The sequence below is a fragment of the Netta rufina genome (genome assembly GCF_964035555.1).
Source record: "Netta rufina genome assembly, chromosome: 26".
In the NCBI taxonomy this organism is placed as follows: domain Eukaryota; kingdom Metazoa; phylum Chordata; class Aves; order Anseriformes; family Anatidae; genus Netta; species Netta rufina.
In genome coordinates, this window is record NC_140150.1 from 6,505,287 (window position 1) to 6,521,458 (window position 16,172).

At 40.8% G+C, this 16,172-nt stretch overlaps 2 protein-coding genes across 2 annotated transcripts; one reads left to right on the forward strand and one right to left on the reverse strand.

Moving 5' to 3' along the window:
* Nucleotides 1–347: 347 nt before the first annotated feature.
* LOC311219020 (parathyroid hormone 4-like) lies at nt 348–2,520 on the reverse strand (the record flags this gene model as incomplete). Its single annotated transcript, XM_084301970.1, has 2 exons — nt 348–1,597; nt 2,432–2,520. The coding sequence occupies 2 exons, from the start codon at nt 2,518–2,520 to the stop codon at nt 1,204–1,206; spliced, it is 483 nt and encodes a 160-aa protein (XP_084158096.1). The 3' UTR covers nt 348–1,203.
* Nucleotides 2,521–11,512: 8,992 nt separating this feature from the next.
* Nucleotides 11,513–16,147, forward strand: SRSF3 (serine and arginine rich splicing factor 3). Its single transcript, XM_084302081.1, has 4 exons — nt 11,513–11,614; nt 12,424–12,631; nt 13,172–13,306; nt 15,449–16,147. Exons 2-4 carry the CDS (start codon nt 12,426–12,428, stop codon nt 15,495–15,497), a joined length of 390 nt encoding a protein of 129 aa, XP_084158207.1. The 5' UTR covers nt 11,513–11,614; nt 12,424–12,425; the 3' UTR covers nt 15,498–16,147.
* The last annotated feature ends 25 nt before the right edge of the window (nt 16,148–16,172 follow it).

Genomic DNA, 16,172 nt, shown 5'->3' on the forward strand with positions numbered 1-16,172 from the left:
AAAGAAAGGTGATTCCATATTCATCCCAAATGTATGGAGATTAAATAAAACAAAATAATCTTTTGTTATATTTCTACAAAAAAAAAAAAAAAAAACAATTCAGAGGGCGAAAATGTTTTTATTATTGACAACATCAAGGAGTTCTCGGGGTCTGAATCTATCACTGAGAAATACCCTCTGCACATGCAGTTGAAATCCATCAGCAGCAGAGGAATTTCAAGATTTAAAACGGTGTGTATAGTCCCCATGTAATGGAAATGCAGATGTATTTGTAACACAATTGACAGATTTCATTTCTGAAAGACTGATTTTGCAGTTAAACTGGACCTTGCTTTGCTTAGGGAGAGCTGATCACTTTGACATTAAAGGTGAATAGCAAAATAGAATCATGTGCTATCTGTTTCTCCTTCAGGTAATGCAGGTCACATCAAAAAGTTGTTTTTCTGCCCAGGAAATGTAATATGCTGTGGGAGCTCTTGGAGGGGTTTTCACAGAAACAGGGAAAAAGTAGAAAGTCTTCAAATTAAAGGCTCAAATATGGAATCTGGAAGCTGATCCTTATCTCTTTCACCAGCAGCAGAAGGTGAATATCTAGTGCTTAGGCTGGGAATGGTGGGACCAGCAACCTCTGTGGCCTGGCAAAAGTTTGCCCTCTGAAGGAAAACATGAAAGATAAGAGAATTTTTAGAACACTCTAAGCAATAGAGAAGCAGGAAAAAAATAATTATATGGACCTAAAGTGTAAATGAAGTCTTACTACTGCAGAGCAGGGGCAGAACTGCAGGCAGGTGTGAAATAGAAGACAATCTTACTAGGAGATAACTGCTTTCTTGGAAGTCAAAACAGTGAACTGCAAGTGAGCCTGTGAACATGCAGATTAATGAACCAGACTTCCTGCTATGCCTGGGCTGTAGCTTTGGGTCTAGAAAGAGCTGCCACAGCCCTAACATACTGGTAACAGACAGACAGGGCCCTGATATAGAAAGGAAGATTTCTGGCCTGTTAAAAATCGCCCCATCTCACAATCACAGTGCTCAAACTGCCTGCAAGGGAAGGAACCCAGTTCCTTCAAAGGCTCTCTGTTCAACACTTAGGAATAATTAATGGAACAGATGGACAACATTTTTCTTTTGCAGTTCACCTTTGCACTGGAGTTTTTCGTTACATCAAATGTCTAAAGCGATAGACTGAGCTGGATTGAGGTTAGTGGGAAAAGTTCTGTGGCTGGATAATAGGATTTCCCTTTCTGACCAGCTCTTTGATTTGAAGGAGGTCAAAAATGTCTTGTGGGTTCCAATTACCCTTTGGGGTCTTCAGATACTGCAGCAAATCCAGCTTCTTCAACAGGGGGAAGCCTTGCTCATTTCCTCTCAGTTCAAGCAGCTGCTTCGTCAGGCTTGAAGCCTCATCTCTGCCGATGCTGTCATAGAGATCTTGGCTCTTCTGTGAATCCCACATGGCATCTGAAAGTGAAATAGCCCTGCTGCTGGCTGTGTGCACACTACCTAGAGCATTGTAGAGCCACATCAGGCGCTTCAGCCCTTGAAATGCCCTCCCTTTGTCATGCATGAGCTGATGCTCCGTCACTGCTCTTTTACTGCAAAGAAAGGGAAAAGTTCAGTTAGCAAACAAGCACAGCTGGGTCTAAGCTCCTATTTCAAAGTCACATGGGAAGCTGAAATGATGTGCGTACAGCCATTCCCAAATGGTATACTTTGAATTTCCTTTAATATATATATATATATATACATATATTTATACATAGTAACTGAGGAGTCAGTGACAAAATGACCTTAGCAGGCTTAGAGAGCTCCTTGATCTTTCCCAGATTTTAGTTCATTTCAGAGGTCTAAATACCATAATAAAATTCCTTTTTCATAGCTGTAATGTTCTAGGATTGTTGAATTTGTCTCCTTCCTTCAGAGCTATAAGTCAGGAGCAATTTAATTGAAATCAGTGGTGTCCATGAAATTAAAACAAATTCTTATTTTCTTAAGACATATCAAAATTTTTGAGCCAGGGAAGGCAGACTAATTCTAGGGTGCAACTATTTCTGGATTTCAGACTGTTTAGATGGAGCTCGCTGCAGCTATAGGCTTCCACTGCAGATTTGGATCTGAGTGGGAACCTAATTAGGAGATTTTAGTAAGTGCCATTTTCGTGGCTTGCCTTGAACATCCTTGTATGGTTTGTTGCACCATGTTTAAAAACATCACCAGAAATGTACTTAACATGGTGTAACTGATGAATCTAAAAATGTAATTGTTATTATCTGTACTGCATAAAAGGTAGTAAAATGCTGCAGTATCAAATGCATAGAACTGTTCTTCTACTATGCCTGGAGTAAATGACAGCAGTGAAGAATACAACCTGTTAAATCAAAGGCAAGCAGTCTGCTAATGATACTAAGTAAAAGGATGATATTGCTTACTTTTCAGTGTCTTGAGATGTCGCAAAACAGGCAAAAAAAATAATTGCCAAAAATGTAACCATCTGCAGAGATCTCTGGGGCAGGAACATTTTCTCTCTTCTTCAGATCTGATCAACAGGACAAGAAGTTGATAGTATGACCAAAAATCTTTCTTTCTCTTGTCATTCGTTCACTTGGCAACATGAATTTCAGCCTTTAAGCACTAGTAAAAGTGGAGCAATATACTATGTTACATCATCCAAGGACCTCCCATAACATCACAGGTGGAGTTGTAACATATACCAGTAAACAGCGAATAGATTTCCTGGTAAATTTCTACATTTCTTTGCTGAGAATCCTAAACATCGTTTCTCCATTTGCAGGCACGAGATTATTTCAGTTGGAACTGGCAAGAGATCTTCATAATAAAACTTAGCAGAAATGTAACAAAAAGACCAGGATTGCTGCATAAGAAGTTTGTCATAAAACAAAAAGAATTTAAGACTGGACCATGCTGATCAAGTTAAAAGCAGTCCTGGGGATTTGGACATTTAATAATGCGACCTTTTCCATGAGCAATACAAGTGCCGTTACTGACATACAAATCAGCCATTGGGCATGAGGATCATAGTAGACCAAAACTTGATTTTTTATTTATTTATCTTTTTCCATAAAGAAATGGATTTCTAGCTCAGGAGACACAACTACAAAATGTAGAAAGATTATTCCCATCTAAGTTAAAACTGTATTAAATTATATATCTGCCTCTGCTGTTGGTATGTCTGTATCTACCCATCTTTTCAACCCTGCTGCTCCTTTAGCATCAGGTCTATCAATAAAATTTCAACACCCTTTACCCTAAGTACTGTACCCTGCTTTTAGGATTGGCTTCAGCTTGTCACTTTAGTTATTTAATAGTGTATCCTGTATTAATTTCTGTATCAAAACCGAGATGGACAAGAAAACAAAAATTGCAGCATATAAATTTCATGTAAGAATAGTATAGATATGTTCCCATATAATAAGGCTACTCATTTTCTGAAGAAATATATATATATTTTTATAGAAGCGGTTTGTGTTAATAAAAAACTCCATTCAGCATCTTCCCAAATGAATTTTCTTTATACAAATTTGGATATTAAAATATCAATAACTGGATAAAAAAGCCAATTATATCATACATTTGCTTAGAAAAATCAAGCTTGTCCTTTGTAAGTCTACTCCACTCCTTTCTGAGTAATTTCCTTGGACAATATCAACTTAAACTAGACATTAAAGAAAAATGCATACTAGGTCTAATTAAACAATCTGTATTAAATACAGATATATACACATACATACACAAATAGATACATACATGCTTACATGCTGTATGATATTTTAGGCTATGTAAATGTAGAACTCCTGCTCACACACAGTGGTTAAACTATGGTAAAATACTGTGATGAACAGTAAACTATTTAATAACTAAAACGCATCTTCAACTTAAAAAGTTAACATCATCTACTTACTGTTGATCTTGCAGAGATTGTGGTGAAGTCCTGATCTGCACGGATATGTCTACTTGCCAGTCTTCTTGTGATGTTCCAGTTGCAATTACAGCAAGTGCCTTTCACCTTCTTTTATACCTGCCCAGCAACCACAGAAACAATAGAAATGATCACTACAGCACTTTGTGACTAAGACTTTTCCTCTCATGTCAGTGAAATGAGACAGCTCCTTGTTTCCAATTATAATAAATCTTGGATTCTAAAATGTTCAGCTGTGACTAAGGAAAAGATCACAAGTTTGCGGAAAGTATCTTACACTTTTGCTGGCTCTCCTGATTTTGTTTGTTTGTTTGTTTTTGTTGTTGTTGTTGGTTAGTTGGTTTGTTTTGTTTCTTGAGAACTTTTTATTCTAACGCAGTGTTACTGTACCCCAAGGTGATGGTAAAGCAATATTCAAACTTGTTCCACTATTGATCAAGATCTCTGGTATGCAAAAGAGATAACCCTCCTTTGCTGTCCTCATGGACCCATGTATATGATACTAATATTGCACAGGAGGAATCTAAATCAACAATACTGATGAATTCTGTAATGCAAGTCATCATACAGTTAGCATGACAGGACAATTACTGGCAGAAAATCTGAGGAATTTGTAAATAACATCCCACTTGATTTTAATGCTCAGTACAAATTTCATTTAAACCATCAGATTGTACAGTAAAACATTTGTTTTAAAACTCAGAAAATGAGGAGATAGGAAGAAGACTTATCAACTCATTAAACAATAAAAATGCAAGTAGTAGCTCAGGCAAAAAGCCAAATTCTGATATGATTTGAAACCATGCAACTTAATGACATATAAACGTTGATACTCACTGTATGATCTCTAACCAGATAATTTTAGTAAAATTTGGATGCTCAGGATGTGGATGGACCAGACCATTAGGCTGAACCACCAGTCTGTTTAGGAGGACCAGCCCCTATTTCTCAAAGTGAATGCATTTATCATCTCTGAGGAAAGAATCCCTGGAAAGACTGAAGAGAAAAGAGAAAATTTGCTTAGTGTTGTTGTAAGCTACCCATTCATTTCACACAGACACAACCTTACCTTCCTGTTAAACTCAGTCTCGGGTGAATACAAATGCATTGTCTAACAACAGAAACAGGCCCTATTAGCAGTGCGCTTGCCATCTCATACTTTCTTGCAGCTTCTGTGGACACTAACTTGCTTTTTATTATATTCCTCATGACAGCATATTTTGAGCCCCACTATTTCACAGCAATCAAATAACCATTCCCAATTACATGAGCCTGAATTGTTAGTGTCACTCATTAAAGAATACAGAGTGTATCACCAATTAAAAATGACATTTGTTAAATGTTGCTAAAGCAGAGGTCTACTTATCTGCTTCTTAGTTTCCAGGGCAGCTTTCAGTTACACTGAATTATCTGTCCATGAAGCTAAAGCTTTAGTTACATCTTTAAGGAGTAATAATGAGCATTGATCAAAACCATGTCCAAAACATCTGGTCTAATTTATCCCTGAACTTTTCAAGTCTCCATTACATAATGGGCTTTCATTGAATGCAATTACTGACGTCTCAACTAGAAGAACTAATATTGCATTAATCCAAGTGACTGCAGGTAGATCAGAGAAACTGGCATGGGATCAGTAAATGGGCACTTCAAGCATTCTATAATGGCCAAAGTGCATTGCCGTGGCTACCTGCTTCCATTGGATGTTTCTTTGTACTCAACGTCTTAGAAGAAGTTAAAATAACTTTCTAAAACCTCCCTAAGAGGTGTACATGAGAACAGACTGTGCTGAAGTAGTTACACATCTTTGAGAATCACCCAGTGCAAGGACTTATTGGCACTTACAACACAGAGGGAACAGATACATGCGGGGATTGATTTCCATGGTTTGCAGTATTTCTAAAGAAAACATAAGATGTCTTGATTGCACGGCCACACACATACTTAACGTTTCTGACTATGATGGAAACATTGCTAATTTCACAAGGAGAAATTGTGCAAAGAGCAGCATTACTAGGTGAAATATCCAGATGGTATAGATAAATCTCTCCAAAAGCCCTGAGAAATCTAGTGCAGAAGAGTCCATTTTACCTGGGAAGCAATCAACAAAGCCAGCTGATTGGAATTTGTTTACCTTGGGCCTCCCTGAGAGCCATCAAAGGTTTTAGTCCTAGTTTCATAGGCTTTTGCTCCCACGCTCTAGCTTTTCCTGGGCTCAAAGCCTGCTTCACATTCACACTCTGCTGTTTTGTCACCTTTTTCAGTAGGAGCATTTGAGTGAGGAGGGCTGTGCAAATTATGGTTTCCTTATGAGTGATTCTTTTGTTTTGCTTTCCAGTCCTTTCCCCAGGGAGCCAGGTGGGGGAGGAAGGGAATATGGCTTGCTGCTCAGCATGAAAGAAAACGGAAAGAGAAAGCCTGGAGGCCCAGCTGAGGGGGAAGAAAGAATGGGGGGAAGGAACAGAAAGCAAAGAAAACACGCAAATAGCTTTGTTAGGGCAAGGGGGATCCTCATGCCTGGAATTTTAAAACTTAATGAAATAAAATTGTACTGCCTCAAGAGAGATCTTCTGTAGGGAGATGGACAGATGGATCTGGTGCATCTTTTCCATGTGCTATTTTCTATTATTCACCAGCAAAAGAAGACTTGGTGCTTCCCTCACATAAAAATTTCCCTCACAAAAAATCTTTGTTTGTCACCATCCCCCTCAACTGCTCTTAGCCTACCAGACTAAAATTCATATGAGCTGTTCAGTGTGGTGTGTGGAAAGAAAGGCACCGCCCTGTTGAGAGGAAACTGTTTGACCACACTTGGATGGTAAATATAGTTCCCCTGAGCTGCTGGTGAAACAGCTGCTAATGAATGGCTGTTCTCCCTTCCTGGCCTCAGTAATTGAGAGATGAGAGGAAATAACACCTCACAGCAAACCCGGAGGCCACAGAGATTTTTGCACTTCCGCACCCTCATCACTACTGCTGTCACCATTCCTTTGCCCCCGGGAGGAAGGAGCCAGCAGCAGCATCACCTTGGTAACCATTTAAGGGAGATGAAATCCAGTTTCTTGAAACAGCAGGCTCCATCCAGGCCTCCCTTCTTCTCTGGTGGAGGGAAAGGGCAATTTTGTGCAAGTCAGAGAGGTGTAAATAATTGCATTTGCAGGGGGTAGGCTCCAGGGTCAGCAGATAGACCATGCGAGCAGTTGTAAATCTCAGCCCCTAACCCACTACATACTGCATCATCACAGAAAGAGCTCCAGGGGATTAAAATTAGAGTTGAGCAGCAGTGAGTCAGGTTTACAGAATTAATTTTTAATTTACTGATTTCAAGTCAGACTTACAGAAGTGCATGAGACTCACGGCTCTATCTGAACACAGTATCGAAGGTAATGATATTGTCCTGTAAAATCTGCCCTGGAGCCATGCTTAGGTCTGATTCTTTTTCCTTCTCCCAAAAAAGTCTCCAATATAGAATGTTTTTTGTGTGCAACAAATTCAGGTGAAGCTGAGGCAAAGCCTCCAGTCCCTTGTGCCACTTATGTAAGACCCGCTGTGCTCTGTGAGCTTAGCCCTGACTCAAAAGGGTTGCAGCACACCTGGAGAAGTGCTGGGAACCTCAACAAAGCAAAAACAAAACAGGAGGGGTATCTCCCGGTGCCAAGGGGCCTGTCTCCCATGGTGGGATCTGCCCCTGCCAGCCCCTACAGATGGGAATGCTGCCATCTGGTGCCCTAGTCCTGGTTCAGCTGGGCCAGGTGAGGAGGTGGGCAGGCAGGTGCTGACCCCATGTCAGTGAAGGGCTGTGGCTTAGGGGCAGCCCTAACTCCTGCCGGAGAAGCAAGGGACCCTTGAATTTACCTGAGAATCAGCTATCTTTTCTCAATACCAAAGAGACTAATGCTAGAGGGGGTGCCCAGTCATTAATGCTTGTAGGACCAAGAAGGTGTTTCTTAGAGGACCAAATGGGCCAAGAGCTGGTTGAGGTTTCTTATTTCTTTATAGTGGCAGCAAATGGTGTACTGGCCCTGAGGGAGTGGTGTGTTAGTTGTCACATGCAAAGGTCATAGGGCTCCCAGCAGCAGGTTCTGGGGTCATAATCAAAATCTTGCCCCCAGATGTAAAATATGCAGAAGGAGATGGGACCTCAGCAATGGCAGAAAGCTCACACCTAGGAAGACAGGGATGAAGAATCTCCAAATAACTGAGATATGTCAATCAAGTAAGTACAATTCTCACCAATCAATTCACAATTGCTGAGTCTAGTGGGCATGCTCTGCCTTTGCAGTGGATGATGAGGATGTCTAAGTTTAGGCCTATGATGTATAAATTAAATTGTGGCCTGTTTTTTCACTCTCCCTTTAATAGAGGTCTGACACACAACTAAAAGCTTTTACAGGAGTATTAATGTGTAAAATTTTATGTTTCAAAAGTGACGGAATAAGGAACAGGGACTTTCACCCTGTAAACAGAAGAGCAGCTGAGGCAAGAATACGCCCGAGAATATACAAGCTGATTTTAATATATCTATAGACCAGACCAGTGTAAGTCACTGTTTTTTTGTTTGTTTGTTTGTTTTAGAAAATAGCCTTTATCAAAATTAATCTATTGGCAGCATATGAAAGTGGGTTGAATTCCACAAGAACTTCGCAACAAGCTAGCTCAGACATGACTGCGTATGGCTTTCTGGCTGAAGTGAAGGCTTATCCCCTCTGACCAGTTCTCATTGTGTACATGTAATGACATTTTCTAGCAAAAGACCTTTCTGTAGATACAACCAAACCAATAAATATGTATTTTAGTTAGTTATCTAGCTTCACATGAGGAGGAGCTGTAAGATCCTACTGCTGATAGACGTATTCTGCTGTAAATACTCTTTGTCTTCCTAAATATCTCTTCCATTTATCTCACACTGGTGAAGTTTCTTCCAAACCATAAAGGCAAGAATATGTTAATTTTCTTATGTGAGATGTAAATCTCAGAAACAATGATAGCACCTCAGATGTAACACCTTATTTCATGTTGGGCTGGTCTTAGATTCTAGTCTGGCCACGTTTTAAAATGGAAGACTGTTTCACAGTAATTGTGCAGGTGTTAGGTGCCTTCTTTTGGATCCCATCTTGGCCTGCCTGTTTAACGTAGGTCTGATCATGCTTATAAAGTCAATGATCTCCCCTTCCTTTTACAGATGATCTGATGGATGTAAAAGTTAACATGTATCTTACAACTACTGCATGTGAATCATACCTTTTTACTGCAAAAATAAGAGAATTGCAATGCAACATGATTTTTCATATACATATGAACTTGGAGTAGGAAAGAAAGTCATGGAAGACAATGTAGTACACATATAGATATGTGTATGTGTACTAATATAGTGACACTCAGAGCAGATTCGGGATTTAATCTTTTTTGGGAACAATGAAAATGCTGATTTTGTGCTTTTGAATAACTAAAATATTGTGCGGCTGTGTTCAAGCATCCTAAAGCTGTCTGTGGAAATAGGTTTCTTTTTTTGGCAGAATACAATTGCCTCTGTTCTAACCTCTGTCTTTTGTCACAGATATGTCACATTCTCTTTACAAAGCCAAAAGCAAACTGAAAATGGCAAAGTTATTATGTTGGGATGACATGCTTCTTACAGGATGTGATTTTATAAAGCATAGTGGTGGGCCAAAGCCCATGTAATAAGTGCCTTGAATAGAACAGGTAGTGTGTCCAAGACAAGTGCTCAATACCATGTTTACTTTGCAGGAGGTAAACCTATTCTTGAATAAATCCTTTACTGCCAAGTCTGTCATCTGTAATTATTTTCCTACGTCAAATATAACTTTGGTTTGAAGTTGAAAGATCTGTTAAGATTACAAGGTTGTCCAAGTTGCATTCAACCTAATGGTGTTTATTTATTTATTTATTTTTATTTTTAATGGTGATTATTGCAAAATTTAAATCATGTTTCAAATGCACATTATGTGATATGAGGAAGGGTCTGGTTAATGTTGCAAATACCAATCAAGAAGGGAGACAAGCATGGGAAATCAGCATCTCGAAGAAGTCTTTAAAGTGAACAGCAGCAAGTAAGCTTAGAATTATTTCGTTTGTACCATATCAGGAAATTAACAATCAGCTAATTTCAGTTATAATGCATTAGATGTCTTTAAAATGAAGCAAGTGATAACTATACATGACAAATATATTTTAGAGAATCAATTACCTCAGATTTCTTGTTGTTTTTCTGCTCCCTCTTCTCTGTGTTGTTTTGTCCTATCCCCCCCAATTCCTCTCCCCCCCCCCCCAATACACCTCCTCCCTCAGCCCCCCAGCCAGTTTTGACCCTTGGAAGCATTTTAGTGATAAAAGGTTCTTAAAACTAATGAGGGATGCTGTTAAAAGATTTCTGGAAATCCAAGTGATTAAACTTGCTGTTCGTCCTTAATCCAACTATTTTTTATATGCTGGTACAAGCCTAGTAGACTGAGGACTGCAAAAGTCTTGCTTGGAAAACACAGTGCATATGCATTAGTTTGCATTCAGAAAGCCTTATTACACTTATCATTACTCAAAGTCCTGTTAACTGCACTAGTGCCAGATAAATTTGTCTTGTTTGGACCAAGTAGAAAAGGTTGTCAGATCTGGATTAAATGCAACCTACAGAAATGGCTGGGAAGTGACAGCCTTGGGAAGTTATTGCAGAAACAGTTCTGGTTGGGTTCCTCGTATTATCTAATAGCCCAAAACAAGAGGTGTGTTATCCAAAGAAAGCCCCTGTGGAGCAAGTTATTTAACTCGTATTAAAACTCATGTTATGTGTCTTAGCTACATGCATGAATTCAATAAAGCACATCAACACCGCTGATACCCTTAGTAACCAGAATTCCTTGGTTCAAATCCTCTAATTTTCTGCTGAGTGCTAAATAACAGAATCACAGAATTGAAGGGGTTGGAAGGGACCGCGAAAGATAGTCGAGTCTAACCCCCCTGCCAAAGCAGGTTCAATAAGTCACTTCTCTTTTGTGCTTCAGTAGACAGAATAAGGTTTACCAAAAAGTATGGTTCAACACTGGTTTGCTCAATGCATTTATTTAAAGCCTCTGCCCTTGGTGAGAAAGGGCTATTAGTGAACTGAAGCTTTTCTGAGCATAAAACCCTAATGATTAGGGGACGATAGTAAAAAGCATGACTTAAACATCGAACAAATCCCACCTGGGTCTGAGTGCAATCAGGAAAAAAAATTTTTTTTCCTTTTAGCCAACAAAATAGCCTGAGTCCGTTGCCTTTCCTTATTTATCGGGTAAAGATAAGTCTTCCCTCGATAATCAGTTTCTAAAGCGAAATTTGGGGGCGAGAATAGAGGAAGGCCTCGACAAGAGGGGCAGGCACCGGTTTGCGAGTTCCCGGAGCTGAGGAGAAGCCGCGGGCCGCCATATGGGCCTGGGCAGCGGCGGGAATAGGTGCGTTGGGAGAGGGTGGGACAAGGCGACCTGTCAATCAGTGTAACTGCGCCTTCTGATTTGTCTCTGGGCGGTGTCACGTGGAAGGGACTGCCTGTATATAAGGACGGGCGGGGCGGCCGCCAGCCGCCATTTTGTCCAGTGAGGAAAAGCGGAACGGGAGTTTCGTTGAGGGTCGAGTCGGCTACGAATTTAGCGCGGGCTCCCTTCGCGCGCCCTCCCTCTTAGCATCGGTGAGGACCTTCACCTCGGAGGGCGGGGTGGGAGCGGACCCGCGGTCCCGTCTCCGGCAGGGCGGGCGAAAGCTGCGGGGCCCGGTGGCGGCAAACAAAGAGCCGCCGCCATTTTGTAAAGCTGGGCCGCGGGCGGTGGCTGCCGCTGCGCTGAGGACAGCCGGGCGGGGAGAAGGCGGGTAGGCTACGGATCGCCTTGGAGAGGCCGCCTGCCGCCCTTTTTCCGCGGCTGCGGCCAGTGAGGCGAGGTGTGGCTAGGCGGGAAGCGCCGTGGGGGTGGTGTGGCGCCGTGCCGCCCGCTCCGACGGAGCGCTGCTTCCCCACGCCGCATACACAGCGCTGAAGAGACGCTAAAGCGGCATCCGGCGAGGCCTCTCAGCGTGGCCTTTGCCGCGAATGGTGCTGCTTCTCGCCCCGGCATGTGTAGCTTCCCCCGGCTCCTGCTCGGAGAACAATGGAGCACTGCTCCAGCGCAGCGCTCCCCCTGCAGGTCCTGCCCTCGGTGCTGAAGAAGGGGGCGCGGAGAAACATTTCTTTTCGTAGTAGGGGACCACAGAATTAAACAAAAATCCCCGAAATGGTAAACTTCGGTCACGATTATGATATACCAGATACCTTCTTTACTTGCTTTTAAACATGCCTTAACCCATCATGTTCGCAGAGGCTGATGTTTCTATTCTACCAGATTATGTCATTGTTGAAACTTTAAGGAAAGCAACTCACTGTGTTGTTTCTCCTGCAGATGAATAAATGCTTCCTGGTTGTTAAGTATATGTGAGTTTTTTTCTTTTTTCCTTTTTTTTTTTTAGCAATGCATCGTGACTCTTGTCCGCTGGACTGCAAGGTTTATGTGGGTAACCTTGGAAACAATGGCAACAAAACTGAGCTAGAGCGAGCTTTTGGCTACTATGGACCACTGCGCAGTGTATGGGTGGCAAGAAATCCTCCTGGTTTTGCCTTTGTGGAATTTGAAGATCCACGAGATGCAGCTGATGCAGTAAGAGAACTAGATGGAAGGTAAAATGTGCTTCTTGTGTGTTTGGTTTGCCTAATGAAAATCAGAAAAATTGTGGTGTATGGTAGTTTAAAATGGGGAAGCTTCAAATGGCAACCAAGTGCTTGACGCATCTGTTATGCAGTATTTATTTGTGGAGTGATACAAGGGTAATTTTATTTGATAGTGCAGAAATAGCATTGGGACAATTAGTTTTATATTTTAGAAAGGAACTCTTAAGTTAGACATGACTTGGACTTGGTGGTCTGCGTTAGTTAAATTTGAGATGGTTGTCCAGTAAAGAGGCAAAACTGTTCAGAGAGGCACTTTCTAGTTTCTTCTCTGCCTTAATAGCACAGTGAGCTTTCAGAATTGGCTAGACCTTTTGTCTCTTTAGCTGTAGCTACCTTTGTAGACTCTGTATCCTGCATACTTGGCTAATGCGTATATACAGAATGCTTTTAACCTGCGTTTTCTATTTGTTTTTCCCCTCTGACTTTCTAGGTGTTTTTTTAGATAGAGCTGTCCCTGGAAATGTAACCAATGTCAACCTCTTTTCCCAGAACCCTCTGTGGGTGTCGTGTCAGAGTTGAGCTCTCCAATGGTGAAAAACGGAGTCGGAACCGTGGTCCACCTCCATCCTGGGGCAGACGTCCTCGAGATGACTATCGCAGAAGAAGTCCTCCTCCACGTCGCAGGTACCCTTGGTCAAAGTAGAGCTGTTGGCATTGTTACCACTTAGCATCATAGAAGCAGGCATTTAAAAGCATGTAAATGGATAACATTCATCTATCTTATCACAATTTGGAGATGCCAAATGCTTAAAAAAAAAAAAAGGGGGGGGGGAGGGAACAAAATCAAGGTGAACATAAGTTGTGTTGAATGTTGGCTTTTGTCCTTAGGTTCACTATGCAAGTTGATAGTCAGCGCCCTTTGTCCTGGATTTGTCCTCGTTCCTTCTAAAATCTGCTCATCTTCTAGTCACACTTTCCCTTTCTTCCCCATACTTCAACTTAGGTTGTTCCTTTCTTTTATTCCATAATGGCAAAACATGACATACAGCAAAGCATTTTCATGCAGATGTGTTTCTTCACTTTGTTTGCGCAGTTTAAATACTTTGTAAATAGGCAGCTGTTTAATAATAGATCAAGTAACAGTTGCTCTAAACATCTAGAATCTTTACACTTTTGCATCAGTTTGAAATTAAAGCATCATGTGACAATTCTGTCACTTGAGGTTTGCAAACTCAGCTCTAAAATACAGCAGGATTTCTGGTAACTGACGCATTCTTGGACCCAGACTACATTGTCTGGTGGTTAAGTCTGCAACGTGGTTTTTACAGGACTGAATTTACCTGTTGCAGGTGAGTGAAGTCCTCACAAGTCAGATTTTCAAGCTTACCCTTTTGCTGTTGAAAAATAACACATTAGGAATATTTGTTAGCTAATAGATGGTTGTACTGATGGCTTGTTTTTCATTTTTTTATGCTTTTTGGTCCATCTATTAATAAAAATGAACCCGTTACAGAGTCACCATCATGTCTCTTCTCACCACCCTCTGAGTCTGCATTAGCCAGTCAACTAGCCCTTTCAGCGTCATGTGACCAGCGCGCCCCATTCAGCTTGGCTGGTGTCGTTTCACATGACCCAGGCATGGCCAGTCGTCAGGTTGCACCGCCCTTTGGTTCCCGAGCATGCTGTTTTCTCTCAGCCTTCTCTCCAACCTTAACCAAATCGGCAGCAGCCACCTCGACCGCCCACACATTCCCGGCCAATCAGCTCAGCTGTTTATTTACCAAATGTCTTCACAACAACTACAGCAGCAGCCTTCGGCTAACAAAAAAGCAGGAAAAATCCACAACACCCCCTTCGCCAACCAACTAAATACAACGCAACATCTGGCAAAACCTTTTCAGCAAATTCTTCTTGGCAGTCAGTCCGGCAGCCTCACCTCACCATTTCTAGCTTGTTGAAACCAAAAACTAGTAAGTTTTTCCTGCTTATACAGTTTACTGCTGGTTAAAATAAGGAGTAAGCGGCTTATAAGTAATTACTTTTCTCAATCAAAGGCTGGCTGTGCATAATTGAATGGTAACGTACATATGTTGCTTGAGAAAACTTTTAAGGGTGATATGGAAACTCTTACACTGTGAATAATGTAAAACCCAGTATATTTGCATGTGAGATGTCAAACTAAATTTTAATAAAGCTCTAACAAACTTAGCTTTTCCTTGCCAAAAAAATCCTATCACCTTTAAATCGTTTTACTAACAGTTTTCAGAACTTAAAACAATTACTTTTTGGGATGAACTGGGCCGAGCTAAGTTTTTTTAAAAAGAGAAAATAGTCTAAACACACTATGGCATTAAAAATGACAATCACAAATATGCAGTTCTAATGTAGCACTTAATGGCGTTATCAATATTTACACTGAGCGCATTTTCACTTTTTTCCACTTGATATTTCTTATGTCTTGTCATGGACCTTTTTGGCTTGCATGGGTTCCAAAACATTTGGTCTGTGCTATTTTTTTGGAACCACTTGTGGGACTTTGGTGTGGTGTTCTGGGCAGTGTATTTAGTTGAAATGGAAGTGTTGCATTGGACAACTCTGCTATGAAGCATTCTTAGTTAAAGTGAAATCGTGGTTGGAAATGTGCTGTTCACACTGAGCTTTGTTTTACTGCTTAATCTTTCCATGCCTTTTACTGGATGATGGATGCCAGTTATTCTTGGCACGTTCCCAGGGCCCAACAGTGAGTTTGACAAGTTGGGAAATGCCTCACCCTATAAATGCTAAAAGAATTGATAAAAAGCCTCACATTTCTTTTTACGGTTCTAGATCACCACGAAGGAGAAGCTTTTCTCGTAGCCGCAGCAGGTATGCATAGCATCAATTACTATGTATTGGACCACTTTGTCCAAGGGATTTAAAAAGAAACAAACAGAAGTGTTTGGATTGTATTAATTAATAGATTTCAAAATAGACATTAACTCAATATATGAGAAAAATGTGTTTTGGTACTGTCATTGCTTGCCTAGAGTTAATATGATTACATAGCTATGTGAGATGCCAGGGTTATCAAAGTATATTAAGAATGGCAGTAGTGAGTTTTCATGTTATGCAGTTTTCCAGCATCCCTTATGTTTCTTATGAAGTTTCAGTGTTGATAACATAGTTCTCTGGGTGCTGTAAGCCACAAGTACAGGTGATAAGCAAGAGACAGACTAGTGACACAGTTTGTGCATTTTTTTCTGTGGTGTGGGATTGTGCATTAGGATAAAGGATTTTTAAGTATATATTGATACCCTGTCAGTTATGCTGTGGCAGTGTAACTGACTGAACAGGTTTAAACTGCTGCAAAGGAATAACTTGTAAACAACAGCTTCATCTACATTGTATTGCACAAGCCAATTATTCTTACAGTAAACTTTGAAAGGTTTTCCCCTGGATGAATAGTTGAAAACTGTAACTTCCTAAAGGGAATGTCTTGAGGTAGCTGTGTAACTACCTAGTTCAGCTTTGTTTTGATGCTACAATCACCTTGTGTTGTAATCTCCAACAG